We start from the raw sequence: 19,763 nt of genomic DNA on the forward strand, positions 1-19,763 counted from the left end.
GCATCCCCTCCTGTAACCATCAGTTTGGTCTCTATAGTTAAGAATCTGTTTCTTGGTTTCCCTCTGTCTCTCTCTCTCTGTCTCTCTCTCTCTCTCTTTTCCTTTGCTCATCTGTTTTGTTCCTTAAATTCCACATACAAATGAAACCATAGGAATTTGCCCTTCTCTGACTGACTTATTTCACTTAGCATTATACTCTAGCATCAACCATGTCATTAGAATAGCAAGATTTCATTCTTCTTTATGGCTGAATAATAGTCCATTGTATGAATATATCACATCTTCCTTATCCATTCATCTCTAGATGGACACTTGGGCTGCTTCTATAATTTGGCTACTATTGGGGCGCCTGGGTGGCGCAGTCGGTTAAGCGTCCGACTTCAGCCAGGTCACGATCTCGCGGTCCGTGAGTTCAAGCCCCGCGTCGGGCTCTGGGCTGATGGCTCAGAGCCTGGAGCCTGTTTCCGATTCTGTGTCTCCCTCTCTCTCTGTCCCTCCCCCGTTCATGCGCTGTCTCTCTCTGTCCCAAAAATATAATTTGGCTACTAAAAATAATGCTGCTATAAACATAGGGGTGCATGCATATCTTTGAATTAGTATTTTTGTATTCTTTGGGTAAATACCGAGTAGTGCAATTACTGGTTCATAGGGTAGTTCTATTTTTAACTTTCTGAGGAACTTCCATATTGTTTTTCACAATGGCTGCACCAGTTTGCATTCCCACCAACAATGGAAGAGGATTCCTTTTTCTCCACATCCTCACCTACACTTACTGTTTCTTGTGTTTCAATTTTAGCCATTCTTACAGGTGTGAGGTGATAGCTCATTGTGGTTTTGATTTGCATTTCCCTGATGATGACTGATATTGAGGGTCTTCTCATGTGTCTGTTGGCCATCTATATGTCTTCTTTGGAGAAATGTCTGTTCATATACTCTGCCTATTTTTTAATTGGATTATTTGCTTTTTGAGTGTATTTTTTTGGAAAGTATAGAAAAGTCAAAAGAAAGAGTAAAATTACTTATAATCTCCCTCCTCAACAAGACAGTTACTGGTGGCATACTGGTATGGTCTCTTCTAGTTTGTTTTCCCACATGTAATTTACAGCTTTATTTTTTTTCTATTATGAACTTAAAAATTCAAAACGGCTTAAGATGGCTAATTCTTCTCTGGACATTAAATGAATGTTCTACAGTGAAAAAAAAAATATCTATGTGTTTGTGGTTCTTTGGAAGTCGTGCCCAATCCAGCAAAGCTAGTCTATTTAAAATATCAGTCTTATAGGAGCACCTTGGTGGTTTAGTCATTGAGTGTCTGACTTGATTTTGGCCCAGGTCATGATCTCATGGTTTGTAGGTTTGGACTCCCCATTGGGCTTTGCACTGACAATGCAGAGCCTGGTTGGGATTCTCTATCCCTCTCTCTCTGCCCCTCCCCCAGTTTCTTTCTCCTTCTCCAAATAAATAAACTAAACTAAACTAAAATAAAATAAACTAAACTAAAATAAAATAAAATATCACTATCATAGGTTATAGCTAAAATTCATGTTCTGTTCACTTCCAAATGCATTTTCTTTCCTTTTGGAAAAAATACTTTATATCACACACACACACACACACACACACACACACACACACACACAACACTTTAAATCACACAGGCCCTGTGGAAATAAAGAGTAGGTGTTAATAAAAGCCCTATCCATTATTTTTTTTACTTTTGAACCAGCAACCGGCAATATGTTATTTTCAAGGAGATAACAATTTCATTCTTTGTGCAGATTATAATTTGATTCCTTGAGGGTATATTTTCTTCCACCTATGATTTAGTCTTCCTCAGCCACTCTTAGCTCTCTGCTCAGTTCATATTTGAGCAAATAGAAAGCTAGGTCTGCCAAAACTATGTACCAGGTTTTTCTTCTCCATGTGCATTTCCCCGCATGTAGCCAGCTCCTTGTACAACAACATCAAATCTTAAAGAGTAAGTGGGTTTTATCTCTCACACATTTATAGTTTGGAATAACAAGAAAATAAAATGTGTTTAAATAAATAGTCATGTTGAGACTTGAACATACTGAACAAACTAAATGATTAGGCTTGCAAGGCATTAAACTACATGTGACTCGAGGAAATAAAAGGGTTTTTTAACTTGCATACGATCCTAAATGAATTTGTAATGCAGCGTTTCCCTTCTTTATTCTCTTTTTAACTATAGAAAAATAAAATTTGCTTGTAGCACACAAATTCAGAGAATAAAGAAGCATATAAAGTGAAAAGCCTACCTTTTCCCTTATCTCTCCCTAGAATAAACTGATTGGAACAGTAAATGTGTTTCCCTGTGTAATTTCTTCTAGGCATCCAACCAGTTGAATTATCAATGGCTATGACTCAGTCCACAAACTCAGGTTCATGGGAATGTAATGTTCTTGACTTTTCCATAACTAAGTTTTATTTTTCTGACCCCCATTCTGGGTTAAGGCAGAAACTTTCAGACAATTCATAGACTCCAGTCCCTTTATAGATTAAATCATGGTTTGGGCACTTAGTAGCTTTGTAACATTCGTCAAATGCCTCACCTCAATATAACTAAGTTTCCTCAGTTGTGGTGTGGAAATGTTGCTTGGCTCATAGGGTTGTTCTCAAGATTTGATGACTTCATATACACCAAACATTTTCTAACAGTACCTGGCACATAATGAGGACCTAATAGATATTAGCTATTTTTTATGAAAAATATATAAACAGGTGTATTTTCACTCACAAAAATGTTTTCACAATGATTCATTTCAGTTCACGTAGATCTCATTTTTTTCTAAAAGCTATGTAGGATTTTATTTATTGAATGCAGCATTATTATCTAACCAATTCAATATTGATGGTCATTTAGATTATTTCCACTTTTTGCTATAACCACCTGCATCTACAAGATACACCCTTATTTTATATCCCTGAAAATTTGTATTTCTTTTTGATAAACTCCTAAAAGTTCTTAGTTGAGGTGGTTAAATTTTAGAGATGCTGCCATGTTGTTTTCCAAAAAAAGTTGTGTCAATGTGCATAAAATGCCTAATTGCCCACATATTCTCAAGCACTGGGCTTTGGACACCATGTCTGTGTTAAGCCCAGGTTTGGCGCATGAGTCCAGACATACATTTAGAACCATCTAGAAGACAGTTCTGCATTAATGGTATCATCCAAATACTTCAATGTCAACATATTCAATCATCCCTCAATCCCTTTCCCTCAAACTTCTCTTGAGAATATCTTTTCTAAATAAAAGTCAGCACCATTCACCTAGATGTTCAACCTAGAAAGCGGAAATAAAGTAAAATAAAATCAGTACTATCAGTTCTACCTTCTTATTTTTCAGGAAAGCATTTATTTCAATAATAAATTATGGGTTATGGTAACTCTAACCCATGGAATCGCCATGTTTTAAATATTCTACCACCAAATCTCTTAATCATTCTCTCTCCAGGTTGGCTCTCATCCAATCCATTTTTCTCACCTTGGTTGGAGTAATATTTCTAAAAGGCAAATACAATCTTGTGGTTTCATAATGTTGGATATTTCTTAGCTGCTTCTTGCCTAAAGTGTAAAGTTCAAGGTGCCTGATATATTCATGTGTTATCTGGCCCCACTTTCTTCTAAATTTTTGTCTATCACACCCCTTCTATGAGCCAGACTGAACTAGCTCACTTTCAGTGCCCCCTGCAAGCTTTCTTTGACCCCTTGGCTAGACCACTTCTACTTGAAGCCTCCCATGTACAATCATCCCTAATTGTCTACCTTCTCCTCTGGACTGTGTGTGCCATGAGGACATGGACTGAGTGTGTCCGGTTTACCACAGACAGTATCCTCAGGAACTAACTTTTGTTGTTGAAGGATTGATTGCCTGTTATAGGAGTATCTCTCCTCTGCCTGAAGACATCAGTGTGACTGCATCAGGTAACAGAAATATAGGGAATATTTGTGGAACCAGGAAACAGAAATAGAGTCAGGAAACAGAAATAGAAATACAAAACAAATATTTGTAGAAAATATGTCATAAGCTTTAAAAACAGCCATTTTTCAGGGCTGCCTGGGTGGCTCAATTAGTTAAGCATCCAACTCTTGATTTTGGCTTGGGTCATGATCTCACGGTTCAAGAAATCCAGCCCAACTTTGGACTCCACACTGGACATGGAAACCTGCTTGGGATTCTCTCTCTCCCTCTACTGCTCATGTCCTCTATCTCTCTCTCTTTAAAAAAAAAAAGCCATTTTTCAGATTTTAGAATGTTTGCATTTGTTTGCACCTCACTAGGAAGGCAAAATATACTTTTATGTGTTCTGAAAGGACATAGGTGATAAATTTTGTAAAAAATAGCCCAACCTAAAATCTGATTCAACATTTGTAATGCAATAGTGACTTTAACATTTTAGTTGGTGGCATTTTTCCAGTCACCTACCCAAAAGCTTGTGAAGCCAAGTGTGATCTGAAGTGTAGGCAGGAAGCACTGTATGTAGTGTGACAGTTCAGAATTCTTAAAAATTCAATCTTTCCTGGGGCGCCTGGGTGGCGCAGTCGGTTAAGCGTCCGACTTCAGCCAGGTCACGATCTCACGGTCCGTGAGTTCGAGCCCCGCGTCAGGCTCTGGGCTGATGGCTCAGAGCCTGGAGCCTGTTTCCCATTCTGTGTCTCCCTCTCTCTCTGCCCCTCCCCCGTTCATGCTCTGTCTCTCTCTGTCCCAAAAATAAATAAACGTTGAAAAAAAAATTAAAAAAAAAATTGAATCTTTCCTTTAAAGAAATGACTTTAATTGTAAATGAAAATAAGTTTGTTAAATGATCTAGAATTTATAGTGGTAATAAATTTGGTGAAGAGAAAAGTGTCTAAAATGATAAAATACATCATCAATATTAATTTGAGGTTTTCAGAAAGTCACTGAACTTCTCACCCTCCTTTTTCTTTGTTTGAACTATTGATGTGGCTGATTTCTTTTGAAATCATTACATTGCTAGAAAGAGTGGTTAAAATCTTGAGATTTTAAGGAAAGACTTTTAAAATATATCATCACAATTTCTCAGGAAGATAATTTGACTTTATAATTAAATGTTTTAATTCACAGTTACTAAAATGAGACTTCTGGTTTTATTTGGGAAGAAAAAGTTAATCAACAGAAAGATTTGTACTTAGAAGATAAAATGTGAACTCTAATAAGCAAATTACAGAGAGAAGCTTTTCTTTAAAAACTAAATATGAAAAAATAATATGGTTTAAGGACTTATTTTCTGTAAATCAGGAGTTGCATTTCTCCTTCATCGTAAACTGAAAAAAATTAAATCATGGCACTATTAGGTCATTTCAACTGGTATGCATTTCATCCAAAGAAGAACTTTTGTACTCAGGTTAAACACTGAATAATTTTCAGCATATTTTTAAAGCTCTCTATTAGGGGTGCCTGGGTGGCTCAGTCGTTTGACCTACCAATTCTTGATTCTGGCTCAGGTCATGATCCTAGGGTAGTGAGATTGAGCCCTGCATTGGGTTCACCTTAAGCATGGAGTCTGCTTAACATTCTCTCTCTCTCTCTCTCTCTCTCTCTCTGTCTCTCTCTCTGTCTCTCTCTCTCTCTCTCTTTCTCTCTCTTTCTCCCTCCCTTCCTTCCTCCTTCCATCCCTTTCCAACTCTGCCCCTCTCCCCTGCTCATACTGTCCTCTCAAAAATAATAAAATAAAGCTCTCTATTAGTTTAGATATTTAATATCCATTGTCTCAAAGGCAGAAAACAGCAGAAAATAAAATCATCTACAAGTAAATTCCCAGAAAATAAAAAGCACTATATTTTCCAGAGCTTTATAAGCTAACTATAGAATATCTCATTCTTTGCAAAATTATAGTGAAAGTACTAACTTAGAAAAAAAAAAGGAAAAAGTATGTATGGGATCTATGTCATGGAAAAATCACAAAACTGGCTTGTGTAACATGAGAAAAATACTGTTTTTGCAAAATCTTTATTAGATGGGACTTTGAACAATGCCAGTGTCCTCCCTCATCATGAGGTTTATATGAATACATAGTTATTGCAATGATCTTGTAGAGGAGAAAGATGGCTTGGCCTGGGGTGATGTCAGCACAGATACAGAAGAGGAGATTGGTTACCAAGATATTTGGGAGGGCTTAGCAATTGTTTGGATTTTGTGTGTTTGTGTGGAGTGGGAGGTAAAAATCCAGAGATATCAAGAAAGACTCCCAAGATTCTGTACGGCACAAGTGGGTATGGTGATGTCATCCATTGTCCTTGACTCAAAAATTCCAAGAGCATAGGGAATCTGGGAGAGAAGGAGAGGGAAGGAAAAGGGGAGGGAAGGAGGGAGAGGAGGGGAGAAGTCAAGAAAGAGGGGAAGGAGGGACATGGGAGGATGAGAGACAGAGAGAGAGAGAGAAATTATATAAGGGTGGGAAGAAAAGGAGCCAAATGTGAAGGAGCCAAATATCAAGTCCTGGCAGTTCATACTGTAGGCTGTGGGACCCACTGGCAGGTTTTTGTCTAAAGATTAACAGGATCAGGTTTGTATTTTGAACCAAGTGTGGAAAAAAATGAAGGGTAAATAATTACTCCATTATAATACTAATGAGTAGAAGGAATGGGTGACCATGGCGATAAGAAAACTTGTAAAGAATTTAAATCCAACTGGATTAGTACTTGAGGGAGACTAGGCAGGGTTGAGGGATTCTTAGTACTCTGGTTTATATAATTGGGTAAATGCAAAAGTTTCTGGGAAAAAGAGTAGAGGAAATAAACCATTTGTTTCCATTGCTTAGTTAATAAAGTCAGTTGTATATATTCAATATGAAAAGAAGTTTTGGGAAACAAGAAAATCATTTTGTTGAGTCTGTGCCTTTTTTCTGATTAAAGAATCTTTTAAATGTTAGAACCAACAGGGAATCTCAGAGATCACAAATTCTCCTCTTTACTTTATTGATGAGAATATGGGAGTCCAAAGAGTAAATCACCCATGCAGATAATGACAGAACCAGAGCTAGAAAATTGGACTTCTGTCCCCACTTTTGGGTTCTTCTTCCATGCTTATTCACTATCATGCAATCAGTAGATATTTGATACAAAAGAAATGCTCTTAATAATGAACAGTGTTAGTTCTAGCTAATAATGTAAGTTATAAATGACCTTTCCAGAATTGATTTTGCTGCCCATCAGATAGAAATTTAAGAAAAAAAAAAGTTGGTGCATTCAACTCCTTATGGACTTCAATGAGAACACACTTTTAAAAGGAAATCACTTTACCTGTACAATTACAAAAAATACATGACTTGGTGTGGTGGTTAACCCTCAGATTGATTACTGTTTGAATCTGCCTAAAATTACTCTGTAAAGTAGTCAGTAAAACATATTTCTAAGACTTTAGCTTTATTGGTTCTCTATACATAGCCCTCCCAAATATACCTCAGGAAGCACTTATTTAAGAATATACCTACAATAAAAAAAAAATGAAAGAAAAAAAGTAAAATTTTCAAAGGCAATCATAGATTCTATTCATAATCGTAAAATATAAGAAACATCTTGAATGAATGAATAAGCAAACTCTTTGCATCACTAGAGTGATGTGACTATGTAGCATTTCAATTAGTGTGTGGATTATGAGGTATGCAGAGATGTATATAAAAACATACCTGGGGGCGCCTGGGTGGCGCAGTCGGTTAAGCGTCCGACTTCAGCCAGGTCACGATCTCGCGGTCCGTGAGTTCGAGCCCCGCATCAGGCTCTGGGCTGATGGCTCAGAGCCTGGAGCCTGTTTCCGATTCTGTGTCTCCCTCTCTCTCTGCCCCTCCCCCGTTCATGCTCTGTCTCTCTCTGTCCCAAAAATAAATAAACGTTGAAAAAAATAAAAACATACCTGAAAGAAAACATGAAATTGTAAATACACAGAGGACATCAATCTAAACGTACAGGTACATGTTTTAGAAAGGATAGTAAGTTTACTGAGAATGGTGCTGATAGATGCAGACAGAGCTCTAATTCTTTTAGGATAGTTTTATTTTCTGTCTCTCCCCTCTTTTATTTAGTTGTAGAATGAGTGAAATGTCTCTATAAAACCTTTTTCCACTTCTCCTTCCAGAAAATGTGGAAAACTAGGTGACATGAAAAAAATCTCCAACTACAAAATAGATGGAAAGTTAGATGCCATGTGACATCCTTTGTCCCAATACCATGTGACATTGCTTGTAAATGAATGTCTGACCTCTCAAGAATGTTTAAGAGCAATAGGACTGAGTAGTTAGTAAACAAGCTCTGAAGCTATAGCTATCCAAAGGATATTTAAGCTTACAAGGTCTTGTGGAAAGAAGACTGAGGTAAAGCAGTTATTTATTCCCTGTTTCTTCTTCTCAGCTACCACCCCTGGCTTGTGGCATTAAGAGGACTGGTATCATCATGCTCATCCACCAGTTATCTTGCTGGCTACCTCTGGCCTTTTGCCTTCCTCAATGCATACACACAGTAGCAGTCATTAAATATTTGTTGAAAGCAATTTATTGTGAGATAACTTTCAAATTCATTTTTTAGTCTAACCTGTCTTATAAAATAGAATCATGTATCTTCTCTAATGAGCTTTGTTTTAATTAGAAGATGAGAATGTCTTTAATTATATTTTATTTTAATATTTATAGGCTGTACCTACCATTGTGTTACCAAAGAAAAGATGTTTCCTGTGTTAGTTATTATATTATAATTTTTCCAAATTTAAAGTAGCCCGAATCATGTTCATGAGGTAGTAAAACATAATTAAGAGTTCAAACTGTGTGATAATAAACCTGGGGATGAAACCTTGGTTTTACCATTCATACTAGTTGTGTGATCCAGGATAAGTTACTTAACCTACCCAAGCTTCAACTTCCATATCTGTATGATGAAATAAAATTTGTTCCTCAAAGAGTTGTCGAGATTAAATAAAATAATCTCTACATATTTAGCATAATACTAATCACTGTAGTGTGGACTGAATGACTATTAACTATTAAAATGAAAGAGATTTGTATTATTAGTGTAAATTTCACAGTATAAAATTTTTTGCTTTATTAGAAACATCTACAAAAATCTTTTTAGGTTTAACAGGGAAAAAGATGAAATGGCTTTTAAATATACTTTCTGCTTTCTTGTATTCTTATCCCAGAATTATAATCACTAACACTATAATATCATATTATGGAAATATTTGCTTACTTGTGCCCAGCTTTATTAAGGTATAGTTGACAAATAAAAACTATGTGTGTGTATATATACATATATATATGTGCACACATGTATACATTTATATATATATAATGTCCTGTATATATATTGTATTACACAATATATATACAATATATACAATAGTACATCATATATTGTATATACAATATAGACGTATATTGTATATACAATATACATATATGTACATATATATGTATATTGTATATAATATTATATATACTATATTGTATATATTATATATATGTATATTGTATATGTACATATATACATATATGTATATATTATGTATGTTATATATTGTACTGCACAATATATATATTGTACTATACTATATATATTATATATATACTATATACATTTATATATATAAATATATATATAGTACAATACTTGATGTTTTGATATATATATACATAGTGAAATTATCACCACAATGAAGTTAATTAATCTACACATCATCTCACATAGTTATTTTCTTTTCTTCTTCTTCTTCATCTTCTTCTGCATCTTTGTCTTTGTCTTCTTTTAGTGTATGTGTGGTGAGAACACTTAAGATCTATCCTCTTAGCAAATTTCAAGTATGCAATACAGTATTATTAACTATAATCATGGTGCTGTACATTATATCTCCAGAATTTAGACATCTTGTCTAACCAAAACTTTGTACCCTTTGACTAATAACTCACCATTTCCCTTTCCCTCTAGCCCTGGCAACCACCATTCAACTCTCTGCTTATGTAGTGTAATTTGCATACCCTGGGACTGACCTATTTTAAATGTACAGTTCAATGATTTTTAGTAACTCTATGCAATCATCATCACATTCTAATGTTTAGGACATTTTCATCACCCCCAAAAGGCCCCTCATGCTAATTTGCAGTCAAGGGAACATTTACTTGTGCAGTGTATTTGAGAATGGTTTCTATTTGGGTACCTTATCTAACTCTGTATAAGACATGTGAATGGATAAGGTCCAGGATGGAGTTGAAAAGTTTTTGAGATGAAAGGGAATCGAGGGACCTCATTTAGGTATTACTCCATTACACCTTCATAGAGGAGTGAACATGAAAATACTGGAAGCCCTACTAGGCACAAATAGAAGTGACCAGACCCTTGGAAATTAGCAAAGGAATCAGGACAAGTATATTTAGGAATAAGTGGAAATAAGCCATGGAAGGAAATGAAATCACATTGGACTGTGTTTATTTAAAGGTCATATAACAGTCCCTGGAGATTTTTATTAGAGCAAGAATAGGGCTAAGGAAAGGTTGTACGTAGAAAAGAGGTCTTAGGGGCACCTGACTGGCTCAGTCGGTTCCTGGGTTCGAGCCCCTGGTTGGGCTTGCTGCTGTCAGCACAGGGCAGGCTTTAGATCCTCTGTCTCCTTCTCTCTCTGCCTCTCATCTCCTCCCACCCCCCACACATGCATGCTATTTCTCAAATATAAATAAACATTAAAAAAAAAAGAAAGGTCTTAATGGTTAAGAAATTGCAGATAAGAACTTGTAAACTGAAAAGTGGGATAGTAGGAGCCACTGTGATCAGAGACCATAGGCAAATTTCATTCGAAGGTAAGTTGAGCTGAAATGAATTGTAGGATTTTTTTTCCTCTTAATTAGTATCACCTGTCACAGAGGTAATAAATGGCAGAATCAAGTGTACTGTTCAAAACAATGATCCTAAAATTTCCATGAAACTAATATTTTTTAAAAAGAGTAGTTTCAAAGATAAGCATTAATTTAGGCTTTGATCATGTAACTAATTTAATTATGTAAGTGAAGTCCATAGGAGGCAAACAAAATCAAATCCCATTTTCCTTAGAGTTCTTTTCTCTAAGTTATAATTCTATCAAAAAATGGAAAGGATGCATGGGGGAAAGCAGAGAGGTATGTTTTTACCTTCTACAATTTCATGAAGCACATTGTTAAACCCTGTGAAGCCAAAAGGGTATATATATTCAAGTGCACTAAGGTGTAAATTTTCATTTATTATCCACATAGTTTTCTCCTCAGTTAGAACTGAGAGAATGTCTATCCCTCCCTCTGGATTCAAAGATCATTTTTTTACAAGTAGTGCTTGAGTTGGGAAAAAAAAAATAAGTGGAAATAGTCCTCAGGTTTTTCTCTGGAGATTTAGTTCTGCCACAGGAGCAGAGGCACATTATTGTATAGCATTTTTCCCCCTATGTTCCTCAATCCTGATCCTCTTCTGCCTCTGCCTCTCTTCCCTGATCTTTTCCTTCCCTTTTTTTCTCCTTGACTGTTCATCATCTCTAACCTATACTCTTCCACGACTCTATTTACCAAAATAGTGGCTTGGTTGGGCAAATGGGTTAAGGAGTGGAGGTTGCAGGGGCATGGAGGAGGAAAGGCACAGATAAGTGGCAGAGCAAGTCCCAGGATCTGGGTGTGGGCAGGAAGCTAAAGAAGCACTTGCTTTATTTCTCTCTCCTCACCTGTCCCCTGCCTCCTTCAACCCTAGGCATAAGCCCAGAATTTCAATGTCTTAGAGTAAGGGCAGAGATGGGAAAACCAATTTTTAGGTAGAAGATGATATAGGGGGTTGCACCAGGGATGTTGCAATGAGTGTGGAAATAAGTGATTGAATTCTTTTTTTTTTAATGTTAATTTATTTTTGAGATAGAGACAAAGCATGAATGGGGGAGGGTCAGAGAGAGAGGGAGACACAGAATCCGAAGCAGGCTCCAGACTCTGAGCCGTCAGCACAGAGCCCAACTCGGGGCTCGAACTCACAGACCGTGAGATCATGACCTGAGCCGAAGTTGGACGCTTAACCGACTGAGCCACTCAGGCGCCCCAAGAATTCTGCATATGTTTTGAAGGAAATAGCAGAAATTTTCTGGGGAAAAAAAAAAGAAAAGAAGAAAAAAAGAAAAAGGTAAAAGAGGAAGAGAATAGACATACATCACATCGAACGGACTTGCCATGAACTAAGATGGGGAAGCGTGTAGAAAGAGCTGGTTATTGAGAATGAGGAGCAGATAGGGAGTTCAGTTTGGGACATGATAAATTGGAGCTGTCAAGAGGAGAGCTTTTGTTTTTAATTAGAGTTCAGGAAAAAAGGTCTAGGCTAGAGATGTGAACTTGGGAATCTTCACAACTGAAGTATTTAAACCACAAGATTAAATGAAATTACTTAGGAAGGGCCTGGGGACTAAAAAAAGGAAGTGCCCTAAGAAGTGAGCTTTGGAAGGTGCCGACACTGCAAGGTGGGGAGATAAGGAGGACCAGGAAAAAAGCGACCGAGGTGGAATAAATGTAAGAGGATATGATCCTGTTTTGGTTGAATTTTGGTTAGCAATTAGAGTTTATGAATATGAATGTTATTTCACTGAGTGCTTTATTTTACTTTACACCTCCCAAATATGACTTCTCTGGTAACAACACGTACATGCCTCTATGAGTTATGGGGAGGTGTTCTAATTAAACTGATAATAATTAAATAGATACATATTAAAGTGTGTCTATATACAGATAATGCACTTTTGTCCACTGTTTCATCAATAGAAAAATATTACAAAATTAATTTCAATTTTCATTATCCATGATTTGCTATATCACTTACATCCCATAAAGTATTTTTTGTCCAAGCACATACTTTGTCTTTCTTCTGGTTTTGTCTGATTGATAGTTGATTCAAGTGTTTGGATTCAGTTTCAATTTCAGACCACTATAAAATAGAGTTTAGCTATATACTTTTTATCTCGATAATTAAATTATACTCATAACTTCCCATTTAAAAAGCTATAACTATTAAAATATATGACATGTTTAAAGAGTAAGGCACTGAATAGGTAGAGGAAATTTATGTATACTTAAAATTATTTTGTGGGTGGCGATATTTTTTTTCCCATACCATAGTATTTCACCCTGGACATTAACATTGGCTTTTATTGTGGAAAATGAATCTTTCTGCCTCAGTAGGTAAGATGCTCATCATTAGGTGACCTAATTGGGAGCATCAATAACTGCTATGTAACTTTGCTCCAGTGGAGACTGACTTATGAGGAGGGGGAAGGAGTTATGATAATGTCCTACCACCGGGGAGATTGGGGGAGGAAAGGATGAGGAAAGCCGGTATGCTGGGAAGGAAAAGATGAAGGAATGGTGGGGAAAAGTGAGGGGAGGCAGCACTGGTAATGAGAAAGGACCAAAACAACTGGTGCTAGATATAAAGACGGAGTACAAAGATAGCCTTGGAAAGGGTATCATGGAAATTAGAATAAATTAAGAATAAGGAACTTGGAGCTAAGAATAAGAAAAAGAACCTTTATTATTAAGGTCACTGTGTAGCAAGGTCAAGGGGTGTAGAGGGGATTCACAGCCAAACCAATGGCAGCAGTGTCTCTAAAAGTGCTCAGTTGGGGCGCCTGGGTGGCTCAGTGGGTTGAGCATCTGACTCTTGGTTTCTGCTCAGGGCATCATCTCACAGTTTGTGATTTCAAGTCCCGAGTTGGACTCTGGGCTAATAGTGCTAAGCTTGCTTGGGATTCTCTCTCTCTGCCTCTCTCTCTGCCCCTCCCCTGTTCTCTCTATTTCTCTCTCTCTCTCTCTCTCTCTCTCTCTCTCTTAAATAAATAAAACCTTTTTAAAAAATAAAATAGAAGTGCTCATCTGTGTCTCTGCATCAGGATTTTCACTGAGATGGTTTTTACAAATGCCACAACCCACTGAGGCAGAATCTCAGTGTTGCCAGGAAATCTGCATTTTTTAAGCAAATGCCCAGACCCTCTCCTCATCCGCAAGTGAATTGTATGCCTGCTCAAATTTAAGGACCACTGAACTAGCAATAGTGGAAAGAACATGTGAGAAATAAATCTGGAAAAGGTATGTAGTAGACTCAACTGGAGAGGAGAGTCTAAAATAATTTGCAAAGCAAGAAATATGTAGAAAACAATAATGAAATTAGATAACATTCAGCAATAAAGTAACAGTGAACTGGCAGGGAAGTATGATATGAGTAAAGAAGGGAGACATTGGGGACAGGAGTCAAAAAGAATGCATGGGAGTAAATTAGGAGAAGCAAGAATGACCCACTCAGGGAGGACAGTTATGTGAAGAGGAAGATGGAAGTCTACACATGGCCTCCAGAGCTCTGCTTTCCAAGAGGTAAGCCGTGCGAGGCCTGTCAGTACCCAGAAGATGACACCAGAAAGCAAATTATGACAGAAGAGCAGATCTGTGTAAAGGGACCACCAAGCAGCTACTACACATTGCTTTCCATGTCAGGCCTGTAGTTAAGTCTCTCTCCACTGTTAGAGGTGCTGGGTATCAAACATCATCCCCATCCCGGTGACACACTAATATCTTAAGATAATCATTTTCTTTGCAAAAATAACACAGAGTTGTTTGATTTCCTACGGATTGTTTTGGATTGAACTTTGTATCCCATCTGAGTACAGATGAGTAAGGGAGACATCCCAGTTCGTGATTTTTGTTAGAGGTCTTAACACATTCCTGCTTGAGATCAGATGAGTTGGAAAGAGTTCTAGATAATTGGCAGGGACAACTGTTTTCTTTCTCCTCCTCACCATTGTTCTTTACCATTTGCTTTAATTTGCATTGAAATATGTACAATAAGTAGTTAAGTCATGTTTTATTTTTAAACTCTCACTTCTGAAATTTAAAAGTCTGTTAGTATAAAATTAAGAGCCAATTCTTCTGTGACACACACTAGCGATGTGTTTCTTAGCCTTCACAAACATGTACCCCTCATCAAATTCTTATCCTAGCTTCTGAATAGTCTAAGCAACCAAGGATTTTTCTTTTAATCATTGAGATCAATCAATCAATCAATCAATGATATGAATAGTCATTATATGTTTACAAAAGGAGTGTTGTCTTCCTGAAGAAACTGGTACTTAAAAATCATTAGCGTGAATGGAAAGGGAGAGTGCTCCCAAGATGTTAATTTTTCTAACAGATTCTCATATTTCTAAATAAGAAATGGAATTCTGAGAATTTTAACAATTTAACTTGTAAATGTAAAGAAAATAATAAATACTCAACACAGAATGCAGGATGTATGAAAAGTGCTTTGACAGTTGACTGCGGGAGGATGCAAACAAGTTCTGTGAACTTCCCTCTTTTTTTTTTTTTTTTTCTTGTTTGGCTAGTATTTGTTGGGTTTATTTCTTTCCCTGCTGGAATGCCTCCTTTGTCTTTCCTAATCCAAAGATTCCTTCCTTTTGTGGAATCCTTACCCCCATAGTATGCTTGACTAATTCTTAGATGATGATTATAAAAGTCAGATATTCCTCAGTTGGTAATCAATTTTAAATTTTGTTTTTTACAAGTTAAATGAGAAACTACTAGGAACAAAATGGGTAGAGACAAAATAGCATAATGAAATTTTTATGCTATAAATATTTTTTCTATCCAATAAAATTCTCCATATGCCCACTTGGCATTAATTTGTTTTCTCCCCATTTCTCAGCTATTAAAGTTTACTAACCCTGCCCTACGTATCACAGGGGTGGGGGGAATATAGGTAGTAGTTATTGAATGCTTGCTCTGTATCAGGCACTATTTTAGGCATTTCACATGAATTATGATCAGTCTTACCCACCTCTTAGAAGTTTTGTATATTTATTCCTAATTTCCTGAAGAGGAAACTGAAGCTTGCCTAAGATCACCTAGCTACAAGGGAGCAGAGCCAGGATTTATATTCAGATTGGCCTGAATATAAAGGCATATACTTCTCACTTGGATACTAATGTGACTTCAAGTTTTCTAGTGATTAACAATAATTTGTTTTGAATATTAATACCTGACATATGTAATTATAAAGAATCTTCCTGGCGGTTGAGCAGAACTGAATTTATTTCACTTAAAAATCTTAGGGTCACCTGGATGGCTCAGTCGGTAAGGGTCCAACTTCAGCTCAGGTCATGATCTCAAGGTTCATGAGTTTGAGCCCACATCAGGCTCTGTGCTGACAGCTCAAAAGCCTTGAGCTTGCTTCGGATTCTGTGTCTCCCTCTCTCTCTCTCTCTGCCCCTATCCTACTCACATTCCATCTCATTCTTTCTCAAAAATAAATAAACATTGGGGCGCCTGGGTGGCGCAGTCGGTTAAGCGTCCGACTTCAGCCAGGTCACGATCTCGCGGTCCGTGAGTTCGAGCCCCGCGTCGGGCTCTGGGCTGATGGCTCAGAGCCTGGAGCCTGTTTCCGATTCTGTGTCTCCCTCTCTTTCTGCCCCTCGCCCGTTCATGCTCTGTCTCTCTCTGTCCCAAAAATAAATAAACGTTGGAAAAAAAAATTAAAATAAATAAATAAATAAATAAACATTTAAAAATTTCAAAAAAAAAAACTACAAAAAAAATCTTGGTCTTGAAAATTGTCTTGGTTATTTTACCTAAAAAAACTCTTAGGACATCGTAAACTTCTCTTAGAATAGTTCTTATCTGTTCAAAAGGAAGTCATGCTATTTGGAGTTCTGTTTCTCATTTGCCATCTGGTACTGAGAGCTGCAAATTCTTTCTACTTTTTGTGTAACTTGCCTTTTTCTTTGTTGTTCCAGTACTGGATACCAGTTTATTTACTATTCACCCGAAAACACAGCCAAAGCAAAAGAAGTTCTCAGCAACATCAATCAACTACAACCTCTGATAGCAACCCATGCGGACCTCCTGCTTAATTCTGCAAGCCAGCATTCTCCAGACAGCCTGAAGAATTCTTTAAAGATGCTTTCAGAAAAAGTAAGATCCAAATCACTACTACAGTGGGGAAAATGAAATACCCAAATCCCCATTGGTGTTGCTTTCTGCATACATTGCCTTTCACAGCATCTGGAAATGTAAAATAGACTAGGTTAAAAAGTAAGCTTCAAAGTATTGCCACAGGATCAAAATGAATTGGCCTCATTCTCTTGTCAAATCTTACTGAGCATTAATTTTTTTTTATGTAGGAAATGAAACCTGTTATTGGCTGATATATATTTTCTCTTTTTCTTGACATCTTTCATTTTCTTTGGCTCATGGTCTTATTAAGTGAGTTGAATTAGATTTAAAAATTATTTTCCTCTGGTGATCAACTAATTTTTATGCATATGAAGCTATACATTTGAATAGGAATGTCACCTCATTTGAAAGCACCACTTTGATGTGGATTCTTATCAGTGGCATGGGGTAATTCCTCTGCTTTGGTTTGCTTTCTACAACACTATCTACTGGGAGAAGGTTTTAAATATTTCCAAAAATATTAGCTCTTGTTTGTAATGTAGTGGGACCTAAGCCGAATTTTTCTTTCAAAGGTGACTTCCCCCAGTATATACAAAGAGAAGAAGTAGTCTGGCATAAGGTAAATCATCAACATCAACTTTCATAACTAATTAGGGCAGCTGAAAAGTACAGAGAGAACCAAGATTGAAAAGACAAATTGCAGCTTGATTTTAAATGTAAAACCGGGTGTCCTGGAGTCCAATTCCAATACACTTATCCTTAACCTTCACATTCTGAGGACATCTTGCAGTTTATTATGAGATACTTCCAATAAATATGCCCTTGAAGAAACTGAGAAGAAACAAAATTCTCATGGTATCATTTTAGAATAAAACAAGTATAGTTTTTCATGTCCCTAAAGTACAGATTGATGGAAACTTGGGTATTATATATGTATATATTTTTTATTCAAATATGTCAATTTATAATATGAATACCTGGTGCTTATTAAACATTTTAATGTATGCATTATCATTTATTTTTCTTATAGAATGAAACTAATATCTATTTTCCTTAAAAACTAGCTAATATCTATTCAAAGAGGTCAACAAAATTACCTCATAAATTATAAAGTGAAAAATGAAAATCCAAGACTTCCAGTTCAAAATGTAGCATTCTTTCTATGACATAACAGGTACTTCCATCATGAAAAGAAAAGAAAAAAATGACCCAAATTTTACCGATACTCTGCCAAATATTGCACTTTAAGACTTATATTATTTCATTTAATCTTCAAACTTAATTTTCACATTGTGAGTACATATTAACTCTGCCTCACAAAGGAAAATGATTAAGGCTCAGAGAAGTTAAAAAGATGTATGAAATCACACAGCTAGATGCAAACAAAACCAAGATTCAAACCCGGGTCTGGTTGACTCTGGAATGGAAAATCCTTCTGATATCCTATGGGTTATATATGTGTTTTGATACTTCTTTTTTAAAAATTTTTAAACATTTTTCATTAGGCATACTTCTCAGTAATACTTAAGTATCTTAATGGTCGATAAGTATGGCTAATAGTCAATAAATATGTTAGGACTAGAAAAAAAAAGGGAAAAGAGGGGAGTGTTGTATATAGTAAAATAATAAAAATTTCATTTGAGTTGATTTCTTTTTTTGATTTGCAGATGATAGGAGGTTTTTCTGGGCTCACTTAAGCAGAAAATTTTAGCAAATGGCACATCACTGCAGTGATTACAGAGCAGTATTTATATTCTTCCTGTGCATTGGGCCAGGGATTTGTCATTTCATACATCATTCACACCTTGCTGCAGTGATTGGGGAGAGGGATGGAACAGGGTATGTATTTTCTCCTTTAACTCAGCATTGCTCCCAAATTTTACCCTATGTTTTTCTACTGAGTAGACAAGCTTCACCTACTTATAAGTCTGTCAAACTTTGAAATCAGAGGGATCTTTTTTTAAGTTTGCAAGCCATGCATTACTTTAAGAATTTATGCCTGGAATTTCAAAGAATTATCTAAGTTAACAGAGTTTTGCATAATCTATGGAGGCAACTAATAGCTTACAGTTTAAAATAAAGTATGATCCGCGAACTTAGCATAAAAGATAAATAGTCTCAATATTTAATATTAGAATATTTAGCTTCAAATATTTTGGGGTTTTATTGTTGTTTTAAGATTTTATCTGTAGGTAATCTAAACCCCCAATGTGGGACTCAAACTTATAACCCCAAGATCAAGAGTTGCATGCTCTATCCCCTGAGCCAGCCAGGCACCCCTAAAACATTCTGTTTTTAAGATCAGGGTCTTGCACACTGTGGGTCAGAGCATAAAACGTTTCTCTATTATTAGTCCCCTTGTTTCTTTTATTGAATCTGAACTGGTATGTTTAGAAAATAAGTCATTCGGTTGTCTCTGGAGCTCATTCATGTAGCATATTCAATAGGAATTATCTATGTTCATATGCATCAGGAGAAGTCCAAGCCCAATATGGGAGAGTTCTCTGTATTGACTAAGGAGGCTGTGTAGGGCTGAGGGAAGCCCATGCGTAGTATAGTAGAAGGCATTCGGTTGTTTTTTAATGAGATGGAATCTCTCCTGTTAGGTAACATGTAGCTTCTGGAGATGATAGCAATGGACACATTATCAGATCAATTTATGCTCAGAGTCTGGGGATGGAAGCAAAGGACAACAGAGAGATCCAACTGCATATTAAATCTCAGAGGAGCAATATTTGTAGATCCAAGGTCAATTCACATCATCTCTACTGTTAATGATAACCAAGACTAAGACTAAGGCTCACCAGCAAA

At 36.5% G+C, this 19,763-nt stretch overlaps 1 protein-coding gene across 1 annotated transcript in view; it reads left to right on the forward strand.

The window, feature by feature from the left end:
- INPP4B (inositol polyphosphate-4-phosphatase type II B) overlaps positions 1-19,763 on the forward strand; it is a 797,369-nt gene that overhangs the window by 643,222 nt on the left and 134,384 nt on the right. The window contains 1 exon segment of the mRNA XM_030313011.1: positions 16,793-16,970. Within this exon segment, the coding sequence (XP_030168871.1) occupies positions 16,793-16,970 (178 nt within the window).

The sequence above is a fragment of the Lynx canadensis genome, chromosome B1 (genome assembly GCF_007474595.2).
Source record: "Lynx canadensis isolate LIC74 chromosome B1, mLynCan4.pri.v2, whole genome shotgun sequence".
Lineage (NCBI taxonomy): Eukaryota > Metazoa > Chordata > Mammalia > Carnivora > Felidae > Lynx > Lynx canadensis.